The 26,517-nt window shown below is 41.6% G+C and overlaps 1 protein-coding gene and 1 non-coding gene across 5 annotated transcripts in view; both read left to right on the plus strand.

The window, feature by feature from the left end:
• The window catches only part of GADL1 (GAD like acidic amino acid decarboxylase 1), a 162,403-nt gene that overhangs the window by 104,647 nt on the left and 31,239 nt on the right, over positions 1-26,517 (plus strand). For all 4 annotated transcript variants that reach the window (XM_087870141.1, XM_087870140.1, XM_087870142.1 and 1 more), the window contains one exon: positions 6,155-6,244. In XM_087870141.1, the coding sequence (XP_087726267.1) occupies positions 6,155-6,244 (90 nt within the window). The remainder of the gene's footprint in view (positions 1-6,154; positions 6,245-26,517) is intronic.
• On the plus strand, positions 3,564-3,670 carry LOC123777688 (U6 spliceosomal RNA). Its single transcript, XR_006775708.2, has one exon. It is a non-coding gene; the product is annotated as a U6 spliceosomal RNA (small nuclear RNA).

Here is a 26,517-nt window from a genome sequence, read left to right on the forward strand (position 1 = left end):
CTCTTCATCTGGGTACCCCATTAGATATTATTTTCCACTCTTCTGCCTTTAGTTCTTCATTGTGTCCACATATACCCTCTGAAATGTTTAATCCATTTCTAAACTTTGTTATCATTGACTTCAATAATGTCTCTATCCTTGTCTGGTCTCCTAAACTCTAGTCCTTTGTATATAGGTATGTTCTGAAATTTTCAGTTAGACTCCCACAGGTACCTTAAATTCAGTACTTTTCTTTCTTTCTTTCTTTCTTTCTTTCTTTCTTTCTTTCTTTCTTTCTTTCTTTTCTTTCTTTCTTTCCTTCTTTCTTTCTTTCTTTCTTTCTTTCTTTCTTTCTTTCTTTCTTTCTTTCTTTCTTTCAGATTTATTCATTTATTTTGGCAGTGGGGATGAAGGGCCAAGGGGAGAGAAAGAATCTCAAGCAGGCTCTGCACTCAGCACGGCCCAACATGGGGCTCCATCTCATGACCTGAGCAGTAACCAAGAGTGAGACACTCAACTGGCTCTGCCATCCAGGTGCCCCTCAAATTCAACATTCCTAAAGCTGAAGTGTAACCATTCTCTTTTCCCAAATTCTACGTTCTTCTTTTGGTCATCCAAACAAATGTTGATCCATCCAAACAGAAATCTTGATGTTGTCTTCACTATCTCCCTTTCCCTTCTCTTAAATGTATCTTGGGCACTTTTCTCCACTCCTGAAGCCACTGCCTCAGGTCAGGCTCCTGTCACTCCTCAGGTTGGCCCTGTCTCGTAACTCATCCCCTTCCAGTCTCAGATGGCCTTCCAAACCATCTCCACATGGCAGCCACACTGTGGCCTTTCTAAAGTGAAATCTGCTCCCTAGATTGAAATTCTCCCGTGATTCCACATTGCCTCTAGAATCAAGCCCAAGCTCCCAAGCATGGCAGATGAGGAAGCCCTTCGTATAGTGACTCTCATTCCCATGTCCAGCTTCTCCTCTCTTCCCCTTGTCCTCTATTCATTCCAAGTTCTTGCCATCCCCCTGAATACATGGGCTTCTACGTGTGCACTATTCCCGTCGCCAGAAATGTTTCTTGTATTACGAGAAATTTCTTCTTTTGTAGTTCTCATTCCATTGCAGTTTAATTGCCTACACTTAGTTCCATTACTAGTCGCTGAGTTCCCAGAGATAAGCATACAGTGTAAGTCATTTTTCTCATCTTAATGTCTGGTCCAGTATCTAGAACATAGAAAATTCTGCTGAATTGAACATTTCAGTTACCCTTCTCTGGGCAGGCTATAATTCTTTATCATTCCCCCTCAAATACTGTATGCAAAAATAGCGATGTGTCTCACCTAGTACAGATTTTAATGGGGCTATTCATCCACTTGAAAAGGACATCTCTTTCTACCAAAATAGCTCCAGATAATAGTCACTACGCTAATAGAGTGCCCGCTGTATGCCAGCTACAGTAGTAAATATTGGAGATAATCTCTGTGCTCATCAAACCACCTCTGTGGGGTAGACAGTATGATCTCCCTTTAATAGATTAGGAAGCCGAAGATTAAAGTGTTCAACACTTGTCCAAGCAAACACCTGGTGAAGTTGGGATGCAAACCCCATCCCAGTGACTCTAAGACCAGGCTTTTTGTGCTACTCTGAGCTGCCTTTGAAATTTTTTAGTAGTCTAATCAGATATTTAAAATCAGAAAGCTTGAAGTCAGTTAAAATCCACCATGCCCCCTTTCTCCATTCTATACTTACATGATTATTTTACTCTATCTGCTAGATTCTACATTTCTACTTATTAAAATGCTTAGTGCTAGCTTTGTCTTTTATTATTATTATTGGTTTTTTTTATGGTTTTTTTATTATATTATGTTAGTCACCATACAGTACATCCCTGGTTCTCGATGTAAAATTCGATGATTCATTAGTTGCGTATAACACCCAGTGCACCATGCAATATGTGCCCTCCTTACTACCCATCACCAGCCTATCCCATTCCCCCACCCCCCTCCCCTCTGAAGCCCTCAGTTTGTTTCCCAGAGTCCATAGTCTCTTATGGTTCATTCCCCCTTCTGTTTACCCCCCCTTTCTTCTTCCCTTTCTTCCCCTACCAATCATCCTAGTTCTTATGTTCCATAGATGAGAGAAACCATATGATAATTGTCTTTCTCTGCTTGACTTATTTCACTTAGCATTATCTCCTCCAGTGCTGTCCATGTTGCAGCAAATGTTGAGAAATCGTTCTTTCTGATAGCTAAGTAATATTCCATTGTATATATGGACCACAACTTCTTAATCTAGTCATCTGTTGAAGGGCATCTCGGCTCCTTCCACGATTTAGCTATCGTGGACAAAGCTGCTAAGAACATTGGGGTGCATATTATTATGATGATGATGATGATGATGATGATGATTGAAGGACGTTGTAAGCAAAGGAGATGAATTTCTTTTGACGTGACTCGGTTTTAGAGAATGCCAGCTACAACATCTTGTTGACCTTTGACCTATTTCCCCAAGGGGTCTTGTACCATTTGTTTAATAATCCCTGCTGGAATTGACATCAAAGTTATCTGCTTTATTTCTTAGACTATATCTATTTTTTCTTCTCTTTGAAAATCAGGATAGAATGTATCCATCTTCTCTTTAGTGACACTTCTGTACTTGTCCATGAATTTTTAAGGATGATGACAATGCTTTCACTGCTACCAGTGTTTTGGTACCCTTCATTATCATTTGTTTTCTCTAGACACTTGGATTCCTTTTTACGCCTTCTCAATCTTACAGTGTTAGAGTACATTGACTAATGTGTTCCTCAAACACCCAAGAGGTCAGGCTTTCCTATACAGGGAGAGTGAAATGGCATGTGAGTGGTTCTTCTCTGAAAATACTCATTAGTGCTTTGAAGGCTCTTGAAGAAAGTCACTGTATCAGATGCAAGCTACTCAGGCTAAGAGACAGGGAAACTCAAATATGTTCCTTGTGAATATTCAAAGGGATATTCTTTCCAAATCTTAATAATTTTGGAAATAATGACAGTAAAGATATTCCACCAAATGGAGATCAAGTTTCTTCCCATCAGATGAAGTGTCAAAAGGACTGCACCGGGGGGCCTGGGGGGCTCAGGTCATGATCCCAGCGTCCTGGGATTGAGCCCTTGTTAGGCTCCCTGCTCAATGGGGAGCCTGCTTCTCCCTGTCCGACTGCTGCTACCTCTGCTTGTGGACTCTCTTTCTGTCAGATAAACAAACCTTGATTCTTAAAAACAAAAACAAAAGGACTCCGCCAGTTTTCGAATGCCACAGCACGGAAGCCATACCATTCTCAAAGAGACTGAGCAAAAGAAATCATAGATATGTCACTTCAAAAATATCAAAACAGAAACTAAAGAAAACAAATTTAAAAGGTGATTTAAAAGGTCTAGGTCCTAACTTACGAAATATAGAGCAGATCTGGTAGCAGGTAAAAACTACTGCAAAATGATTTATGATGTTGCCACGCAAATGAAAAGTAATGAGTTAATGATGTCAGGGTCCAATAAGAAGACAAAAACTGCACAGTAATTTGAAGTGGGGAAAGTGCAGTATAAAGAATTATTGTGCTTGCTTCAGCAGCACATATACTGAAATTGGGATGATACAGAGACAATTAGCATGGCTCCTGTGCAAGGGTAACACACAGATTTGTAAGGCATTTCATAGTTAAAAAAAAAAAAACTATTATTATTAACAGGGGATTGCCTCATAAGGGAAAATGAGAACCCTAAAAAATACAGAAATAGCAGATGTAGAAAACAACCACCACTTCTAGAACTGGGACAGAGCACCCAGGCAAGAGGCCACTCCCTCCCAGGGCTGAGATCTTCCTAGTTAGAGAGGGCACAGGGTGGCTCCCTGGGTGGCAGAGAATTCACGCAGACGTCCCACTGCTAGGATTTGCCAGGAACCCACCTCCCAGAGTGCTAGAGGAAGCCATTTTCAGAGATGCAACCTTGAAACTCACTCAAGCTACACACAGGGGGTGCCAGAGAAGCCATCGAAGCAAGGTGCCACTCTGGTAGCACTCCCCTTTGAAACCACTTGAAGGGAGTGTCCTGAAGAAAACACTTAGGGCACCTGCCAGTCTGCTGTGAGGCCATCTGAGGGGGTGCTGTGGGGGGAAGCTATCAGGGGTCCACGTTTGGCTGGGCAGCAGTGCTGCTGACAACCCCCCCACACTGGAGGAGATCCATGAGGTTAGCACACTGGCTCTTGGAAGAGATACCTCTTCCTTCTCAGTGTCCCTCCAGCACCCTCTGCTGATAAAGTCTAAGAGTGGACCAGATGGCAAGGAGAAATATTTATAGAGTCCACTTCCATTTATTTAATAATAATTTTTTATTATATTATGTTAGTCACCATACAGTACACTTCCATTCTGATAGGATACAAAGTGTGGATTTGAACCAAGCAGCAGTAAATTGATAACTAACATAAATGCGATCTGGAGCAAAATCGTTGATATAAAGACATGAATTCCTAGAACCCAGTGACAGATAATAACTATATTTATCTTCTACTTCCTAATCAACCCTAGTTACTTTTTTGAAAGGATTTATTCACATTAAACGAGTAAAGAATTTCAAAGCCCAGTACATTTCTTTCCTAGAGAAACCAAATCAATTATATCAGAAATCCATGTATAAATTTTGTGGATTTGTACAGACTATTGTAGTGTCATGATAAATGTTTGCAGAAATTGAGTTGAATTAAATAGTACTCTGTTTTGAACTACTCTGTATTTGGAAGATTTTGGGCTCTTTTTCCTTTTTTGTGTGTGTGTGTGTCAAATCCAATAAGCATGTTCCAAATTTCAAAGGTTAAAGGACTTATCTTGTTGAGCTGGGAGTGTTGCGGGGCATTCGCTTGTGATTTAAAATCCACTAGAATCAGAACTCTATGTAGTACTGGTCTTGATTTTAAGATAGAAGATGATAGCTGTTTCATCTTTCTGAAATACTTGGAAACTTTATAGTGATATCAGAGTATGATTCCGATGGCTACTGAGAACTATTATAACATTGGTTATTACTTACAAACTGTGTTTGTGTGGAAAAATGGAATTTATTTCAAGTACTGTCACTGCTAAGATTCAAACGAGGAAACTACTGAGCGGGTAGGCATGACCTACAATCTTTCCTAAATAACTTATCTTTCCTTATCTTCATCCAATTTGTAAGCCCCCACCATAATTTCCCAAGTCACCTGGTCACTGAATACAAGCCCTGTGATTGCCTATGACATGCCTATGTTTTTATACAGTGAGGATGAAGTGTGTAGTGTAGAAAATTTTGTCTCTGTGACAACAGCTAGACTAAAGCCTGTTCTGGAAGGTTTCTCCCATGTTTAACCGAAACAGATTACTGGAGATGATGATTGGGCTACAGCCACTTTACATCAGAGTTTCTCGAACGTATACCATGCACTACTTATTTCAGAATCACCTCAGAGGCTTCGTAAAATGCCAGTTGTCCAGCCTTTTCTATGACGGACTACATCAGACTCTGGACATTCTGAGCAAGCCTCCTAGATATTTCACATCCTTACCGATACTTGAGACTGACACTGAACTTGAGAGCCAAGAGTCAAGGTGATGTTCTTTCTCCCGAAAGAGTATTGGCTAGGGTCACAGCAGGGCTGGTGAAGTGAATTACCAAGTATGGCGTATGTTATCAACTCATAGATAACTGGGGTTTTCCATTAGTCAGGTATAGCAGACAATGGAAGACACCTTCGGCTACCTTAAGTAGACAAGGAATTATTGGAAGGTAAGATGTAAGAAATAAGTTAAGGATCAGGGTTGAAGAGTGAGGACCCAGGGCATCTCTGGGTGTATGGGTATCAGGTGCTAACTAATGGTCAGAGCTTGGTTGAGGCAGCTTCAGACTTTATTATGTTTATTCCCAATCTTGTCTTCATCCGTTACCTGGAGGAAAGAGCACCTTCAAGGTGTACCCACCTGAGAAGAAAATTTCCCAATAGGCCGTTATCAGAAGTGAAGCAGAATGACTGTCTAACTCTATCAGGTTGTGATTTGTTATCAACGTAATACACACATGACAACTCTTAAAGAAAGTAGCTAAGAGCTTAATTACATTCTACGATAAATCCTAGGTTAACAAAACAACTCTCAAATTTTTTTAATCCTTAGCCTGAATATGCCAATATTTGCTTTTGGTACATTCCACCGAGCCTTAGAGAGATGGAAGAAGGACCTGAATTCTGGGCAAAACTTAATTTGGTAAGTAATAAGTAAATCGCATTTTTCCTTTTGATGAAATGATTCAGTTCCAATTGTCTACTGATCCTATGAATAATTCTGTACTTGTAAGACCTCTTGAAGATCTCGGGAAGTGGCTCCTAGTGTACTGAAAGGTAATGATGTGCCAAACCGTTGTCAACACGGTTTACGTTTAAACAATGTGACTTACTTGGTCCACACCTGAATTCCAAATAATGGTGCTGTTCGCAAGATAGTTACAGGATGCATTCGAACTTCTAATTCCCAGTGTACTTCCGAAAGTATGATCTGATCTGAGAACAGGACGAAAGGTTAAAGTTCCATGGTGAATGGCTTCTTTTTTCCAACTCTGCCAGGGCGTGTCTGTGACTACTTGCATCCCTTCTCTTGGAGATAATGTTAAAAGTCTAAATCCGGTACCCTTTGTGAGTGTGAGCCCTTCTGTTCTTCCTACCAACAAAATCCTCTTCTGCCCAAGGGGCTTATGTGATTAAAAAAAAAGGAAGAAAGAAAGAAAAGAGATGCCGGGAGTGGGTTTCAACTGATCATAGAACCAAATGTGCTTGAAAGTCTCTCCACACACGGCTGGTGAGGGCTGACGGTCCTGAGTGAGGAGAAGCCCCAGGCTCTGGGACTCCTTGTGTCTCCCCCCTGCACCTCTCCTAGCATAGTCCTGCCAGTTAAATCCCCGCCTCTAAACCAGATCTCCAAGTACTGGGAAGTCTCATGAGCCAACATTACTTGCTCCCAGTCCCCTGCTACATGGATCATAGATATGAAGTGAACCAGCGGAAGTTTGCCCTGACGATTCTGGGGCCATGGCATGGAGAGTGGGAATTCATGATGGGTTAGAACCATCAAAGTCGAGTGATGCCCTACCCCTTGCGTCTTCCCTCTCAAGCTCAACTACCTCCATGGGCCTGGTTAGTCAAAGCTCTGACTTGCAAACCTCTTCCCCATCCTCTGTGGGAAAATCAGAGGTACCATTAATAGTTTTTAGAGACAATAGCAGCACGTCTACTTCCCAGTGAGGCGAGCAACAAACCTTTACTGAGCACTCACGATGCTTTGCGCTGGAGATACAGACGTCAAAAAGACTCAGCCCCTGCCCTCGAGAAGCTCGTAAGTCAGGAGACACATGAGTAAGGGGACAATCACGAGGTACCTTGTAAGAGCCTGGATGGAGGTGAACCCTGTTTGCACTAATTTCAGAGAGAAAGGTTCTCTACTTCCCTGTGTGACTCGCTCGAGCTGAGTCTTGAACAGTCAGGAGAAGCCCGTGAAGTGACAGATGTGGAGAGGGTGGGATTCAAAGATCATAGGGGTGCAGGGGGGCAGTCACGGGGTCCTTGTCCTTCATGACAAGGAGCTTGGAATTTGTGGCTAATTAAGAGGAAAAGGGAAGACCATGGCCTTTAAGCCATAACCCGCTCTAACCTCACCTGCAGACTCTCCTCTTAGCTTCAAGTCATTTTCTGTTTCTTCATGGCTCATTAAGCCTCCTACACCGTAGCGTAATATATACCCAATATACACATATTCTACCCCTTGTCAAACCTGAGATCTGGCGACAGAGGTGGGGAGAGGGAGATGCTGGTACCCGTTCCGTTGCCCAGAAAAACCCTTCATTACCCGTTTCAGGCAGTTAACAGAGTCCTTGGGCTTTGTCTTGCATTTTTGTCACACAAAGCAAATAGAACAGTGCTAAAGAATGCATTTGAGATGGTAAGTAACCCATAAAAGAAAAAAAATGGACAATGTGAAAATTTAATAGAGAGACTTCTAGGGACATTGTATACTTTAAGGGGAATACAACTGATTTTTTTTTTTTTTTTTTTTTTTTTTGGTGACGTGGGGGAATAATTGCTCAGGGGTGAGAAAGATCTGGTTGCCATTCTTCTCACTTTTCCATTGTTAAAAAAAGCAATCAAGAATGTGTTATTTGTGTTTTACTGACTCAGTACTGTTGCATGGACATGGATCAGGAAAACTAAATAGTCCCCTTATATTTGGGGATCTTTTTGGCTCACTCTCACTTTATTTAAAAAAATAGTTATATTATCCATTCTCAACAAAATTTGAAATCGAGGACGGATATACATGCTAAAATCAGATAATTAAGCAGATAACGCACTTTTAATCCTAACTGGAAATTGACAGGGACATTCTCTTCTATCCCCAGTATTTTCCAGCATTGATTCTCTAATGGTTAATATCCTTGACTCTCTATTCCTTCATTTTGGAATGTATCAGTGTCATTTAGAGCCATGGTTTTCTTGCCCTGTCTAATGTCATACTATTTTAATTGTTAGGGTGGCTTCTGATTAGTAAGCATGTATGTTGCTGACACATATTCATCGGTTCACAGATTCTTAGTTTCCTTTTATTGTATCTCTTTGTGTGTGTGTGTGTGTGTGTACATGCATTTGACAAGGAAGGAAGTGTGGGGATATATATATATATATATATATATATATATATATATATATATATGCTGTTGACCCTTGTGGTTTTCTGCTTACTGTAGTATGGGAATGCAAGTATATGATTTATAACCTAGAAAGTACTGGAAGCACACTTAAAATTTATTTCGAGGTTTATCTTGGATGGAGAATCACAAACAAATAAATAAACCGAATAAGGCTTTGCCCCTCCAATCCAGGCTAGCGTCAGCTTAGGCTGTCAGATGGCAGGATCAGTTGTGTGATAAGTCTTCCCTTTGGCAGCCGGAGGGGAGAGGGATTACTTGGTAACAAACGTGGAGCTTCAGAGCATGAAGGTGTGTGTCTGTGTGTGAGCTGACGAATGTGTGTGCCCATGTGTGAGACTGCTTTTGCGACCATGGCCCCTCTGTAGTTATTCGATGACACTACATTCAATCACTGAGTTCCAGTCACTTCTTTTTCTAAGATGGCCTCCGGAAAATGCTCTTCCTTCTGATGCTCACAGGCATCGAGATATTCTCTGCATTCCTTCCCTGCCCAGATTGTGTTTCCCTCCTTTCTGATTTCTTTGCCTCGTGTTGTCTCTATTCTCCCATTTGTTTTCTTTGCTCTCTGCATTTCCATACCTCCAGCTCTGCTTCCCCACATTGATTTCCTGCTGGAAGCCTCTGATGGCTTCCTGCTCTTTACACTATCAGTTTTCAACCCCATACACCCAATAACCACTGTTTATAATACATAGCGTTGACGTTCCTTTACGCTCCTCAAATGTGACCTACCACCACCTAATTTTGTAAAAGGCGACACAAGTCCTGGCATATAACATGGAGGAGAGCTGATCTTTGTCATACAGATACGTGTTTCTCTACAGCATGCATGGGGCATGGCAGCACTGGGAGACATGAGGAAGTGAGTGGTAAGATTCTCACCCATGCTCTTAGAATCGCAGTAAGCATAAGCCACCTGCAGACGCAGACTTTTGTAAGCAGGTGCTCTTGCTGATGCAAACGACAGGCGTGGCGTGGTTATTAGCGATATCATGTTCAAAAGTGGCGCACAGCTCTTGATAAAGCTTTGAAGAAACATTTTTCTCTTTGATTTATATGGTAGTAGAAAACTTAGTGCTTGTTAAAAATGGGTACAGAATATTTTGCGTGTGTACGTAAAACAGGGTTAGAATATGGGCTCGGATAACGGTAAATCAGTAAACGGTTAATTCTCACCTCATACATTTCCAGTAGGACATTCAAAAGTTGGGCAAGATGCGGGACAAGGCTTAATTGCTCAGGACTGTTCTATACATTGCAGGGCAGGTGACATCTCTAGTCTGCACTAAACACCAGTAGCTGTCCCCTCACATCTTGAAAACGAAAGCATCTGCCCAGAGTTCCAACATATTCCCTAGAGGGATAGTACAGTTCTCTGGAAGGTGACTGGTCCGCAGGATAAAATCCAGTCCATTCTGCTTGGCATCCAAGGGCCTTCGTGTCTGATCATCAAGTATTAAAATAGCAAGACATTGAAAAAAATCTAAGTATTCAACTATAGGGAATTGGTTAAATTTTTGTACTAATTTATATGCAAATTTCTAGTGCATAGACAATTAAAATTCTGTTCCAAAATAACATATTCATAATTCATTATTAATTGAAAAAAATGAGTTATACTAACAGCCACTATAGTATAATACCAATTTAAAAAAATCTTGTATTTATATGTGCACGGATGCTTACATATTATTGCTTATATGCTTACATAAGGGGCAGACAACAGGCACCAAAATATCTTAGAGATAGAGTTATAGGTGACTTTTCTTTTCTTTAGTATTCTTCCGCAGTGTCTTCACTTCCTGCAACTAACATGTATTGCTTTCATGAAAACAGTTATAACAGCAATGACAATAATAATAAACCGAAGTACAGAGTAATTGACCTTATGAAACCATCGGGATCCTTGAGTGCTTACCTATGCAAAGGCTATCCAGGTGCTGACCACAATCTGCTAACAGTTAAAAAAAATAATAAAAAAATAAATTGAGCATTCACCCCAATATGTGTTTATTGTTTTGAAATTATCTACATGTATTACTTTTAAATATAACATGTACATTTAAAAATGCACATAATCACTTTTAAGGATGAATTTTAAAATTTTAATTATTTAGAGATGTTCCAATCTCTTCGTCTTACACCCCAGGGGATTGTCTTGTTTGGAGGTCATGATTATACCATATTTCAATCAATTACTTTGCAAACTATTTTCTCTCATGACTTGTTCCCAGATGTAGCATATAATTTGTCTTCCCTTCCAATCTCGCTCTTTCGCTCTGCTTACGAAAACACCCACACTATCTGCATTGATTTTAGGCTCCCAGGCACTGCCACTGGTGGTCTCTGTTGAGGTCTTCAATAGGATTTCCAGGGCTCTCAGCATCGGGGTAGAGTTACGCTTTGCTCTCTAAAGCGACTGCCCCAAATAAGTTTCTGTCGGTGTGTTTCTTCAGAAGCCTCATGCCAGTGATTAGATACGGAAGGTGAGGGAGTTAGGGGAGATTCTGTGGCGATAAACCAGGAAGCGTAAGACCCAGAGAATGTGCTTGAAAATTCCATCAGTTTGCTGTGTCTCATCATTACTCAATGTTCTGATGCAGATTTCCTCTTTGGTCAACATTTCATAAATAATTCTGCATCGCACCAACCGAATTTACATTCTTAAAAGTAATTAACAAGTTGCCTTTTTGTACTCACGTGTGGTCATTCTAACCTTTTTTGTTGTGGTTGTTTGCTGATCTGCAGATTTGTGACTAAGGTTAGTCATTTATTACAAGCTCCTTTCTCCACAGCAGTAGAAGAAAAATAAATCTTGTAGAACCTACTTGATGGGTGTGTTGTTTTATTGCTTATTTGGTAATATAGCTTGATATGCTATTCCAGATATCTTTAGAGGGAATTTACTATTCTCCCTGGCAGGTTTCTGATTAACAGCACTTGAAGATGAGATTGCATAATGTGGGTGGGGTGGAAGCCTCCCAGGGAAGACATCCAAAAGGCCACTTCCTGAGTGTGTGGGCGGGGCTTCAGTGCCCCACTGCTGTGCTCCATTTATTCCTGCCCGTGTGTTCATGTCTGTGCGTAAGAGTTCATACACATTTTGAGAGCGTCTGTGTATTTTTGAGGATTCTGATTCTAATTTTCTTTCCATCACCATCTGTGACATTGGTACAGCCAATCACTCATTTTTGGATTACGAACTAAAAACAGCCTTTTTTTAAAAAGATGCAACAGTGTTTTGTTTTTAATTTTCAAGGATGACTCTCTCTTTTAACAATGTGATACAATATTTATGATATATTCATCAGAAATCCCTTTTCCTCGTGGATGGAACTCATTTCAAAGCTGTGCTTTCTTTAACATTTATATTTAAGGAGAATCTAATATAGACGTGCCCTTTACATGAAGTATTTCTGAATGTGACTTGAGAGACTGTCGTTCTGATAGTGGTGGGATGTCGATTTTGAAAATGCTTAACTAATGAATTTCCCAGGCCTTGTAGATACTGTATTTTCTTTCCCCAAACTATTAGGACTGAGATGAAATGCTGTTCTTTCAAGTATCCTCTCGGGTAGAGCTGTTTATCTACAATTGGTCAGATAGCCAATTAGCTGTAGTCAGTTTGTTATTGCGTGTGTCATTCTACAGCTCAGGGTCAAGGTGCACCCCCTGGAAGTATGCCCTTCTTCAGAAATCACCTGGGGAAGCTGGGGTGTCCCTCCTGCTAAAGGACATGTTACTCTGAATGTTTCATGGGTTTATGCTCATTGCTCTTCCCTAGTGTAAGTCATAGTCTTTCTAGATAGCTATACTCCATTGTATTTGTACAATTTCAACCAACAAAAGATCCTAACAACATTCTTGTTGGATATGCATGGATGAGCAATGGGCGAGTTCCCAGCGAGCTCTCCTTTGTATTCCATAACATCTTTCAACACACAGAACACATTTTTTAGCTTGTTGTTCTTATTAATTTATTTACTTATATTGCTCTTTGGTCTTTGGGGCTTTAAGCATTATTTTCAGATGCATACAGAGGCGTTTTCGAGGCTAGTGACCTAAACTCCCCAGGAAAGCCAAACAAGTACAGATGTCCTCATTAAAAAATTATTTTTTCTTTCCCTTTAGTTTTCTCTCCTCAGTTTACGAGGCTCCCCTCTCTTCTTATCTTTTCTGTATTACTCTTCTTCTCATGGGCTCTTCTCTTTCTCGTGGAAGAAGCTCAGAGCTTGGTCTATCTGTTGAAAATTAAAATTAAGCAAAATGAAGCTGGGTGTCTCTGCAGGCGGAGGCTGAGCTCATGGGCCTGAGGTCAGGACAAGACAGGTTCTGAAAGAGCAATGGGTGTGTGTGTGGCTTCTTGCGGCCTGCTCACACCCGTGTACACTTGCTCCTTGGGACTGGCCAATCCACTGGGTACTCTCGATAGCCGTGATGGAAACTGAAGCCAAACATAGGAGTTAAAGCTGCATTTCACAAACATCCTTTTGTACCGTGGGTTTACTGTTTAGCACATAAGCGTGGGTATAGTCTGTTGTATACCGGGAGTAGCACCGGCCTTGTCCATTGCAATTGCCTGTGAACCAAGTTGGTACTTGAAATACGCCAGTTTTTTTAGACTCTGCTCAAATCCGAAGGCCAGCTGAAATAATTCCAAATTCCTGAAAATGTCAGGGTGCGCATTGAGAAAAGACAGAAGCTTAGTCTCAATCAGCTCAGAACACATTACTGCGTCATGAGAATAATTTTATTTCCTTTACTCGGGCAGAGGTGACCAACTCAAGCACCCATGGAAGCTAGACAAGCAGCATAAGTAAGGGAGGTAGACTGGCCATAATACGACAGGGAATGTGTGAGACAGCAGAGAGCAGCGGCCTCCACTAAAGGGGGCAGCCTCTACTCAGCTTCTAATGATGACCGACCGGCAGGAATGCAGAGGTGGGCTCCACGTCTTACTGTTCAAGAGACGCCAGCTACACAGACACTTACGTGAACTGTCCTTTGCTTTTGATGTTTTGCGTATTGGCAAATGATTAAAAAATTTGCAACATACATCTGTCAGTGGGATCTGGCCTTTTGGCTTTTGGTTGCAACTCTTACCTGCATTCGTCGGGCCTTAACTACCTGTTTCCGTGCAAGTGTCACTGGAAGCTCCTTGGGGTGAGGGCCTGTCCCTTCTTGGGCTTTGTTCTTTCATGGCAGCTAGTGCGATGGTCAGTCCTCAGCCCGCCATGGACTAGGAGGGATGCCCAAGTTCTGTGTCATCTACCAGAAGAAGAAATCTCACGGTCACGTGCTGTCAGACTTGTAACCAAGAGGGTTTTCAGTATGGGAATCTTGAGGCAAACGTGGCGGCACACTTAAGATATATGGGTGAATTCTGTTCTCCATTCCCCATCCTGAGAACTGGATGGGGTCTCTGGGCTCCATGCCTCTCTTGAGACTTGTGTAGCCCTAAGGACATCAGTCTTACTAGGTTTTCTGAAAGCCTCAGCTGGCCAGTGAAGATACCCAGCGAGGAAGGCAAGGAGTTTGGAAACAGAGGCAGGCCCAGGAGAGCAAGGGGCTGAAGGAGGGGTGCTGGGGGTAAGAGTTCCCCAGATAGGGATGACTCCCCACTCCCTTCTGTGAGCGCCCTAAGGAGCGGTGTGTGTGTGTGTGAGTGTGTGTGTGTGTTCCAGATGTTGGAATGTCTGCTCATTCCTAACAGGTAAGGACGTGGCGCAGCAATTACGGATCAAGGGATCATGTTGGTTCAGATTGTAAGCATTTCATGTACTGGACCAGTCACCTAAATGCTGGTCCTGAACCTCTGCGGGACCCCTGGGGACTGTGGGAGCCGGAATAACGGCAGAGATTGACTTTCAGTCTGGCCTGGTAGGCCCTTGGCTTGAGGTTGGATTTAATTTTACTCAAAGGATATAAAGTACTGTGACATTTTGTGCACACCTGAGTTTATGGAGCAAAATTCATACCCACAACACAACCATTAAGGAAATTGCTCAGGACTCGATGCAGTATTTATTGTTGCAAAACAAAGAGTGGACCCGAAGCTGGAAGAAAAAAAAAAAATTTTTTTTTTTTCCAAAAGATCTTTGAAGTCCCTTTGCCAGAACCAAACCTGCCCCCTGGTGGCACTTTTGCTCATTTTTCCATTGCAAGCTGAGAAGTGCCACAGTGAGCACTGACCTAAGACATGCTGTCGCAACATGGGCTAGAATTTCAGCCTCAGTGCTGTCCGGGCTACTGGATTCTGCCAGATCCGGAAAGGCTCACCTGAGTAAGAAATTCTCAATGGATCAAACTGATCCTTGTCTTCACTTCAAATGTTTTTCTGCTCGTCTCTCTTCATCTTTACTCCAAAGGACAGAGTTTCTATTTCCACAGCAAACTCTTCCCTGTTCACCTTTGGGTCTCACATCCGGGACTTCATCCCGTGGGCAGTCTCTCTACCCCTCTACTTTCCTTCCCTTCTACCCCCCTCCTCCTTCTTAGATTTGCATTCTTTCGTTTTCTCTAAGATAATGCTGCCCTCAATCAATGAACACGTCCAGCCTCCAACAACCTTGAAGAAAATCATTTCCTGATTTTCATTTAGCATCACTTCCCCTCACACGACTTCCTGTCTCTTGCTCCATCCCTCTGGACTAAACTTCTGAGAAGAAAAGCTTAAAGGGTCTTACCCTGGGTAACACCCTGTGTCACAGTTTATAAAACCATTCCCATAATTTGGGGCATTCAGGTTGCTTACAGTGTTTTGCCATCGTGAATGGTAATGGTTGAACGTGTCCATACTCACTCTTGCTTTTATTATGTCAGAGGACAGAGTGCTCAGTACGTCATTGCTGCTGATGAAAATCGATGTGGTTTTCAGCCTGACCCTGGCTGTGTTGTTGTGATACTGACTTTTAAGAAGGTTGTAACCATTTACAAGGCCACCAGCAAGGGATGAGTTCATAGGCTTGCGGCTAGCTGGGGCAACACTGGGTGTTGCCAGGGTGGGTGGGGGAATGCTATTCAGAGAACTGAAACATCGTTATCTTAAGTTTGCTTTACCTTTTATTGTATTAATTGTTGGTGGGCTGAACGATGTTCTATTTTTTTCCTTACTGATTCTGCTTCTCTGTGTATTTATTGTTTTCCCCCCCATATTTTCCATATTTATATTTTGAGGTCTGATGTTTTCCTTATGAATTTGAATGAGGGTATATATAGTTTGAGTTTTAAGGCCCTTTTTGTCAGATAGAATGCAAATATTGTCTTCGGTATAATGTCCTTTTTATTTTAGTCTTGCTGTTTTTTTCATTGTACAGAAGTTTTAAATTTTTTATGTATTCAAATCTGTCAGTCTTTTCCTTCATGATTTATTCCACTGCTTCAAAGCTGAAGTTACTGTCTTTCACAAATCTGATAAATATTCTATTCCATCTCCTGCTGGTTTTTCTGTCATTCAATTTTTTTTTTTTTTGTATTTAACTCCTTAAACCAGGTGGAAGTTATTTTTGTATACAGTATAAACTATGAGTCTAACCTGGACAGTTCCCCGAATTATATAGTTCTTCCAGTTTGATTTATTAAGTAATTCTTCTTACCACTTTTTATTACGGAAAGCTCATGTTGTCATGTGTTAAAACACTTTCTTCTACTTCTGGATTTTTCCAATCTGTTGTATTGACCTGTGTTTCTGTTTTTGAGCCAGGAACAAAGGTTTTTAAGAGGGTTTCTTCATAATGGGCCCCCAAAGTTGCTAAAACGCCCCCCTTTAGATTCTTGTTTAAAACAGCATTCTTTAATACTATATTTTAAATTTTTTTCAGATGTATTTCAGAACTTTTTTTTAGAAGTTAAAAAGATATTTTGGTTAGGATTTTTATTGGCACATACGTCACTAGATCTGGACTAAGTAAATAATACCTTTGCTGCTCATTGGCTGTGTGTCTATGGACAAGTTACTGAAAGTCCCTTGTCCCCTTGCCTCTTCTTTTTCATCAATGGCATAGGGATAATACAAATATCTACCTTAAAGGGTTTTGATAGGGATTGGATATTATAATCCAGGTATGGTGTCTGGCAGGGTAAGTGCTTGTGAAACATTGATTTTTGTGATTAATCCTGTTCCCCCATATTTGAAGTATGAGCCTCAAATGTCATCTTGATGCCTTTCTATTTGCCCCTCTCCAGATTACCTTATGCACTGTTACAATAATAAGTGTTCTAGGGGCACCTGGGTGGCTCAGTTGTTAAGCATCTGCCTTTGGCTCAGGACATGATCCCAGGGTCCTGGGGATCGAGCCCCACATCAGGCTCCATGCTCTGCTGGGAGCCGGCTTCTTTCTCTCCCACTCGCACTGCTTATGTTTCCTCTCTCGCTGGCTGTATCTCTCTATCAAATAAATAAATAAAATCTTTTAAAAATAAATAAATAAATAAATAAATAAATAAATAAATATGTTCTAAAATACAACCTTGATCGTCATGTCACTCCTTCGTGTTTTCTGTGTCCCAAAGGGAAGGAGTCCATAATCATTCAGGGACTTGGGTGGTCCAATTTATTCCAACCTCTTGGTCTATCTTCTGCTCATCTTTCTCATGTGGCCTGCTTTCGAGAATCACACTAGAATGATATATCATGGATTTGCATGGATTAAGTGAGAAAGCATGGGCAAGCCATTTTGCACAGCGCTGAGTAGGACTGACTACATCATTTTCAGAGCCCAGTGCAAAATGGAATGATGGGGCCCCTTTGTTCAGAAACTATCAAGAGTTTCAAGACAGTGACAGTAGAGCATTAAGCTAAGTATGAGGCCCTTCTCACGTGTGGGGCCCTATGTGATCTTTTGAAGCCAGCCCCAGGACTCCGTGTTTGATAATGGAGATGAACATTAGTATTCTGATCTCCTTGCATTTTCTCATACTTCTCCCTTTGTCTCTGGTGTGTTGCTTCTACGTCCTTCCGCTTCTGTGGCTTACCTCCCGGAAGTGCCAGGGGTATGTGCTTGTTTCCTCCTTTGAAGGAATATGACTATGATCTAGTCTTCTCTAGGCCCCTGCTAGCTCTCCTCCTAGGATATAGGGAATTTTTGCATATGAACCCATCTTAAAATTAGGCTGTCAGCCCCTCAGCTTGACCTGGAAGCATTTCCTGACACTTGAGTATAAGAACCCTTCCCAAATACTCCTATGACATCTTTGCTACCCTGTCTTGGCCATTACTACAAGATAGCAACTTTTTTGAGGGTGGAAAAGATGGTGTCAAGCTTGGGAGGAGAGGAGGGGGTGATGAGAAGTTACCCATACGAAGAAATAGCTGATGAATTTTAGCACAGGGTTGATGCATTGAAACCCCCCATTATCAACTAAGATTCCCTGTCTTGTGTTAATGATGCTGTTGCTGGAAGGGGAGAAGCAGGAAGTGGGGCAGTGTGTCCCACTGGGGTCAGTCATATTTGAGCTTCGATATCCCGGGCCTGGCTAGTCGAGAGCTCAGTACAAAATAAAAATGATAAGCAACCCCTTCTTCAAAAATTATTAAGAATTTCAAGGTAGTGATGGCAGAATATAAAGTCAAATGTGAGGCTCTTCTAAGCTCAGGGCCCTGTGCAGTTGCACAGGTTGCACACCCATCAAGCCTGCCCTGGTACTCTACCGAGTGCTTAGTAAGGGAAGCGATTGTTAATATTCTTACTTCTTTGCATCTTCTCACATTGCTACTATCACATGGTAGATGCACAATAAATGTTTGCCGAATGACTGGATCAGTGAATAAAGGCATGAACGAATGTGTCACCCTATTGGGTGACTCACCTCCACACTCACAGTGGTTTCCTAGAGACAGAATTGTTCTTACCTTCTTTGTCCATCAGTGTGCCCACAGAAGTTTTTTTAAATACTGCTTTTCCTGAGAGTCTGATTGGGCTTGTCTGGAGTGATGTCCAGACACCTTTTTTGTTGTTGTTTTTTTTAAGATTTTACTTATTTCTGTGAGAGAGAGAGAGAGAGAGAGCGAGACACACACACACACACACACACACACACACACACGGCATAAGCAGGGGAGGGGGGGTCAGAGTGAGAGGGAGAAGCAGGCTCCCCACTGGGCAGGGAGCTCCATGTGGGACTCAATCCCAGGACCCTGGGATCATGACCTGAGCCAAAGGCAGACGCCTCACCGACTGAGCCACCCAGGTGCCCTGGGATCATCTTTCTTATCTGACTTCTGATGTGCAGGAGGGACGGAGAGCCGTCCCATCCCATGAGTGGTGATCTGTGGGCGGTCTTCCCAGGACAAAGGCAGCTTGATAAGGAAGACATTTTAGGGAAGATGAACATTTTAATTGCTTTTCTAATTTTGTCCTGGAGAAGGCCAGCTCCTCTGTCTCTGGGTAAGTCTAGCAGAGCTGGTGTTGCCAGTTGCTGTCTGGTTGTGTTCTGCTGGCCAAATGATCATCAGTGCAGAATGCAGAAAAAAAAAATTTTAAGTCAACGTTTAGAGGTCTGACTTCAGAAGGCGAAGCCTGTCTTGATTTTCATTTCGACTTTTCCTACTGTTTATCTCTGACTCATGCTCTGCTTCTTATGAAAGTGTCTAGGATGTCATAGAAATGATAGCACCCCACTGTTTCGGGCAGGGAGGGGGGAGCAGGGATCATTCAAATGCTGGAAGTAGAGCAGCAGAGCTGGCTTCCGTGGATTGTGATATCACCTGCCTAACTCCGAATGGAGACAGTCGTTCCATCTGCAACCCTGGGGGAGCCGATTGCCAGGTGGACCAGAATAGCGTAGTCAGAGAATTGGGTCCTGATCATGTCTTCCACGTACGTTAACCAAGCTGGAGTATAAAACGACAATCGGGGAGTTAGCATTCTCATTCGAATCTGCTCCTTCATTCAAAACTGTATATGGAGCACCTACTTTGTGCTCAACACTCATCTGGGTGCTCAGGGTCCTTCCCTTTCGTTTCCCGAATTAATGTGTTGATCAAGGGGCTTAGAAAAATGATAACTAGAGACTGAGGTTTTTATGGAAGAGAATGGGCAAGATTGGAACAATGACTAATAGGGAAGCACTCCTCAGTTTGTACAGAAGAAAGCTCTACCTGGTCTTTAGTCTGCAGTGCTGTGGTCCCGCGGTTTTATTTTTCTTACGCTCATACGTTGTAAGTGTAATCTAACAGAAATGTTGCAAAACTGAGTTATGATTTCTGTTGTACTCTAAACACCAGAATCTATCAGACTATGTCTTGGCAACTAGCTTCTACTCTGTATCTTCTTCCAGTTTGAACAGAGAAAATGCCTTGGATCTCAAATCTCATCTATAACACTATTAAGAGATTCCCCCCCTTCATATCCTCAGTTATTATTTAAGAGAGCTAAATTCTGAGAATTTCTCCAAGTAGTTTATTATTTATTTATTTTTTTGTTATGAAGTTTAAGTATAAGATGGTTTTGCTAATTATTTTATTAAAGAAAAATACGAATATATTAAATATACATATGAAATGTAAATTCATATGTTATATAGAAATTTCCATCTTTGTAAGATATTTTGTATAATAAAATTGTCTCTGCTATTATCATAAAAGTAATATCGAGTAAAATATTTTATTGCCTACTACCCTCATTCAGGGGTTTAAAGTTAATTTAATAGGAATGCTTTATAAAATTTTGGTTCTTTTTACAACCAAAAAAAAAAAAAAACCAATGGAAAGATACTTTCTTTGATATTATTGAACTTATTTGTGGAGCTGTATTTTCCAAATAGATAGCCACATTCTACATCATTTCAAAACCGGTATTTTCTAATATTGCCCTTTTCTTCATTTCATAGGTATATTAACTTTTATTACATAATTTAAAAATTTCTGGTCAAAAGCTGATTAAAGATCTTATATGTATATACACATATAAACACACATAGACATCTATGCAAACATACACACATATATATAATTTGAATGTATATACACACATGTATACATACACCCCCATATATAGGGAGATTTTTTTAAAGTAAGTCAGAGGTTAGAAAGGACTCCCGTATGCTTCGTATATTTTTTTATGTAATGGCAAGTCAGAAAAATCACATGAAAACTTTGAATATAGCTTTCCGAAGGAAACTTGTCTTGAAATACTGGGTAGAAAAGGAAGCTATTTTTTTTTTTAATCTTAAATATATTTAAATCACAAGGGAAAAAAATAAAACTGGAAGTGGTACATTGTATTTTTTCCCTCTATTTAAACAATCAACCAGTCAGTTGGCATACAATGTTACTTTAGTTTTCGGTATACAACATAGTAATTCCACAAGTCTATATGTTATGCTCAGCACAAGTGCAGCTCCCATCTGTCCCCATACAGCACGATTACAATACCATTGACTAGATTCCCTGTTCTCCACCTTTCTTTCCTATACCTCCTACTCCCCCTCACCCGTTTTGACCACCCCCCATCCTCTTCTCACTGGTAACCGCTAGTTTGTTCTCTGTATTTATTGGTTCCTTTCTGCTTTTTGTTTGTTTGTTTTGTTTTTTAGATTCCACCTGTAAGTCAAATCGTATGGTATTTGTCTTTCTCTGCCTGACTTATTTCACTTAGCGTAATTCCCATCCATGCTGTCACAAATGGCAAGATCTCCTTTTCATGGCTGAGTAATAGTCCACTGTGTGCGTACACCACGTCTTCTTCATCCATTCATCTGTTGATGAATGCAACTTGGGTTGTTTCCATAACTTGGCTATTGTCAGTATGCAGTAAACAAAAGGGTGCATGTATTTTCCCCAAGTGTTTTCATATTCTTTGGGTAAACACCCAGAGTGGAATTTCTGGATCATATGGTAATTCCATTTTTAACTTTTTTTATTTTTTTTAAAGATTTTATTTATTTATTCATTCGACAGAGATAGAGACAGCCAGCAAGAGAGGGAACACAAGCAGGGGGAGTGGGAGAGGAAGAAGCAGGCTCATAGTGGAGGAGCCTGATGTGGGGCTCGATCCCACAACGCCGGGATCACGCCCTGAGCCGAAGGCAGACGCTTAACCGCTGTGCCACCCAGGCGCCCCTCCATTTTTAACTTTTTGAGGAATCTCCGTACTGTTGTCCACAGCGGCTTTACCACGTTGCATTCCCACCAGCGGTGCCTAAGGGCTCCTTTTTTACGACATCATCGCCAACACTAATTATTTCTTGGAAAAGGAAGCTGTTTGAAGTGTGTGTCCTCACCTTTTCTTACCTAGATGCTGGCCGCAGATGTCTCAGACTGGTCCGCTTGTTTCTAGCATCGTGCCTACACCTAGCCTTTCTCTTCACACGTTTGAGGGCCACATAGAAACAGCCCTTGAGTCATTTTGTTCCACCATGTAAAGAGCTTCCCACTACCTTCTCTACAAAATGCCGGTTCCTAAGCAGGATAGTCAAGGCACTGGGCGACGTGGGCTGTGCCTCCTTCTGCACCCACACTTCTCAAGTGTCCAGGCCGTTGGAGCTTCCTTCAGATCCCAAGAGCCCTATGCTCAGTCTCATCTCTCTCGTGGATCTTAATTCCAGATGCTCTCTTTTCTGAGGATCTCTTCTCTCCCCATGGCTCCGCCTTCCCCAATATTACATAGGTAAACATCTATATGTGTGTGTATATCCCCATGTATAAATTCCATATTATATATGATGTAAAATACAAGATATTGGTGTGATTACCAGTTTCAATACTGTCTTAAAAATATTAACCTTAGGTCTGACCCCAGCTGGTACATGAGAGAAGGTGCTGTATTATGGGTGGAGTACGGAGTAACAGTTCCAATACGATTTTTCGACTTAATGCTACTCCAGTCAAGTCATCTTCCCTCTTCCCATTCCCCCAAACCCCATACACACTTCTGAAAATCTCCTACTATTCCCCATCATTGTAGTCAGATAAATATTGATATGTTTGAATAAATAAAGTTTGGTCTAGACTCGAAGACTTTTTATGTAATGAACTAGGGGCAACTAGTTGGGAAAAAAGTCAGGAAGAAAGCTGAACCAATTTCCATTTGCACAAAAGACTTGGCTAGCATAGGAGCTAAAATATACCACGCAGTAAAAATAAACATATAAAACCCCAGATTCCGCAGTTAATGGAATGTGAAGATGTGTGTGCGCTGCCGACACTGGGTGCCTGGAAGAAGCCTTAGCCACTTGTTCTGTCAATAAACCCCCCCACACACACACAGACTCTGTAAACAGAGTCGTCACTCACTCCTAAAATTTACCAAATAAATATTCTCTGAGTCAAATTTAACTCCGCAACTCGATAAGGGGCTCTGATAGGTTCTAGTTGCCTTCTCCCTGGAGGCTGTGCTCAGAATTCTCATTGTTATCCATGATAGAACACTTCTCAATAATGTACAACGTGACAGAAATTCAGCCCAATTTGAAGGAAACCTGGAATTTTATTAAATGAGTAAGTCAATCACACAATACAAGACCGACACTCAGGGTCTCTTCACAGGGCCTCCATTAAATGCCTGTGTGAAAACTGGTAGTGTCATGCCCTTTTTAAAGAGAAAAAGAAATCTAGTTGCAAAAATTTTATGGGCCGTGTCCTGCATGGTAAATTTTAATCCTTGTTTTGCCAGTGTGCATTGATACTGCGTACATTTTTTATTAGTCATTGATTTTTGAATGGTAGCACATGATAGCAGACAGCCTTTAATTTTGATAATCAAAACGGGAATGGCTACAGTTTTCCATTGTGCTTTCTCCCCCACCAAAACCCTCACTGATTCCCTCAGTCTTTGTGTAGCTGAGGCTCCATCTTCTGTCCATCTACACCCGGCTCCCAATTCAAGAAATATATGTATAATAAATATTCTGAAATTAGGGGGGCTCCCAGGTGGCTTAGTTGGTTAAGCGACCGACTCTTGATTTTGGCCCAGGTCACGATCTCAGGGTTGTGAGATCGAGCTCCGAGAGGGACTCTGCGCTCAGCAGGAAGTCGGCTTGAGATTCTCTCTCTCCCTCTGCACCCGCCCCACTCACGTGCTCTAAAATAAATAAATAAATAAATAAATAAATAAATAAATAAATAAATAAATAAAATCTTTAAAACAAAATCTGAAATTAGGGAACACATTCAGGGCAAAGTCACATTACCAAAATCACTTTGCTTCACAAAATTATTCCAAATAGTATCCCTTTAACATAGACCCTCCAAGAGCCTAAATAACTCTCTTTGAGTGCTTATCCATGTACATGTACAACATATCTATTTCACCTGCAAGTATTTGACATTATTAAATCTGGAGTGTGCTTTGATAAGGGAAAGATAATTATTTAAGCCTGAGAGTTTTGAGTTCGGATGGCCCAGAAGATGGTCCAGAAAAGAAAGAAGAAACAGCAGAGTAAGTTTGAAGACATTGCTGGTCATGGTTTTGGGAGTCCTGTGTGAGAGGTATTTGGGACATGCCCACTGGACACAGTCCATGGGCAGCTAGAACTCAGTGGCTATGACCCAAGGAAAATCTCAGGGTCGGGGATACAGTGTGGTTTTCCACAGAGAGTGATACAAATCCCTGAAAATGATACTTACAGGAGAGAAGAGGACTTCATGAAGAGAAGCACCATTTTGACTAACGTCTATTGATAAGACACAAGGAGAGTGGGGGTGTCAAGGTGTAGTCAGAAAGTAGCTAGAGCCCTAGCAATGTGTATTGCTATGGAAATGAAGGAGAGGAGCCTCAAGGAGGGCTGCGAGGGGGAGGGGATGTGTTCCAGGGAGGTATTAAACTTCATGCAACATGCACCTTCTTTTTCTCATATATCCAATCTTCTTTGAAAGGGAGGATTTCCTTTTTGCCTTTCCAGGGACATGCTTTATTGCTACACTAGTACTGTATAACTACTCACAAACCTCAGTGATATCAAACAGTAGGCATTTACTGCTCATACATCTGCAAATCAGGGGAAGGGGGACATGTTGGGTGGCTAATTTAGACTATACTCAGCTAGGGTTGGCTCTGCTCCAGGAGTCTTTTATTCTCTTCCTTTCACCAGTGGATTATCTGGGGCATGTTCTTATGGCAAGGACCCAAGAGCACAAGCCCAAGCGTACAAGAACATTTCAGGAGTGTCTGTCACACCATGTTTGCTAACATAGGATTGGCCAAAGAAAATCACATAACTGAACCCAATGTTAAAAATGGTGGAGACTATCCTCCAACCGGTTGCAAATCCCAACCAAGCCATATGGCTAACATCAGTATCAGTGGGGCAGGGAACTATATGACTCCTATGGAAGTGAGGAGGTGAGAATAAATATTTCTGACAAGTTACCTAATCTATCACAAACACTGATGGTTATTTGGAGTCCAGCTATTTAGATGTACTGTAACAACAGAGAGAATATGGGATAACAAAATCCAGGGATAATTCAAAGTCAGTCTTTCACCTGCCACAGTGTTACTATGGGAACTGTCTCAGTTCAATTCAGCACATATTTTGCAAAGCACTGTGGGAAAAATCAAAGATGAAAATGACATCACATCTTCTATCCAGCAGCTTTCAATTTGAAGAAGAGAGAAACATCTAAAAGTTACTATAATGAAAAGTCAAGTATAACAAGAATTATGGGCAGGACAAAGTACCTTGGGTAGAGAAAGTAGGGCAGGAAGAATTCCTCTTCCAAGACTGCTTAGGGGTCAAGTGGAGGACACAGAATATACTGTGGCCAATTTAAGAAGAAAGGGATTTATAGAGAATTAAAGACTTACATAGTCATTGGAAGGCTAAAAAGACAAATGTTTTAAAGCCGTTCCTCAGGACCAGGCTGCCCAGGGTGCTCCGGCCCCTGCCCCTGGCTGAAGAAGCTTGTTTGATCGTGAATCTGCCATAGGAGCTGTCCACACTAAAACCGGCAGCCTCTACCACGAGCCGCCCGGCGAAAAGGGATTCCTGTCACTACACCTCTTCTCCCACTGAACTCAGGCCTGAAATCGTAACTCATAGAGGTGCATCTGACTGGCTAACTTTCAGTCACATCAGACACCTTAGCTGCAAGGGAGCCTTGGAAATGCATTAGCCTCTGCAGTGTAGGAAGGGACTTTATTTAGAAGGGTCGGATCGATGCCGATTCAATCCCTACTGTCGTCTACAGGAAGCTTGGGGAAGACTTCCATTGAGAGGCAGGCATTTGCGCCAGGTCTTAGAATGTGCTGCCTTCGGGGCGCCTGGGTGGTTCAGTCCTTTGAGCATCTGACACTTGATTTTGGCTCAGATCATGATCTCAGGGTCTTGAGATGGAGCCCCACATTGGGCTCTGTGCTCAGCGAGGAGTCTGCTGGAGATTCTCTCCCTCTTCCCCTCCCCACTGCATGCTCTCTCTTTCTCTCTTTCTCAAAATAAATAAATAAATCTTGGAAAAAAGAAAAAAAAGAAAGAAAGAACGTGCTGCCTTAGGGCAAGGACGGCATAGGATTCTGCTTATGAAAGTGCTTTATAAATCGTAAAGCAGGACACAAATATAAAGAAGGCTTGCTCTGTGGACATGTGATGGAGTCCTCCTGACTGGGGTCATCGTGGAGACCTTTTCCACAGTAATGAGAATCTCTGAATAATTTCAACTTTCTCCCTTCACCAAATCTGTATGTTCATGGAAGGGGCTGTATTTATTTTCTCGTAAAACGTTTTGAGCATTTACTCTATTACCTTATGCTGTACTCAGCCCAGTACATACACAATCTTATTTAGTTCTCTCTACGAAGCAGATTCTATCATTACCCTCAGAGAGGGTAACTTAGTTGCCCAACAT

The sequence above is a fragment of the Ursus americanus genome, chromosome 20 (assembly GCF_024610735.1).
Source record: "Ursus americanus isolate L20-20 chromosome 20, mUrsAme1.1.p, whole genome shotgun sequence".
NCBI classification, from domain to species: Eukaryota; Metazoa; Chordata; class Mammalia; order Carnivora; family Ursidae; genus Ursus; species Ursus americanus.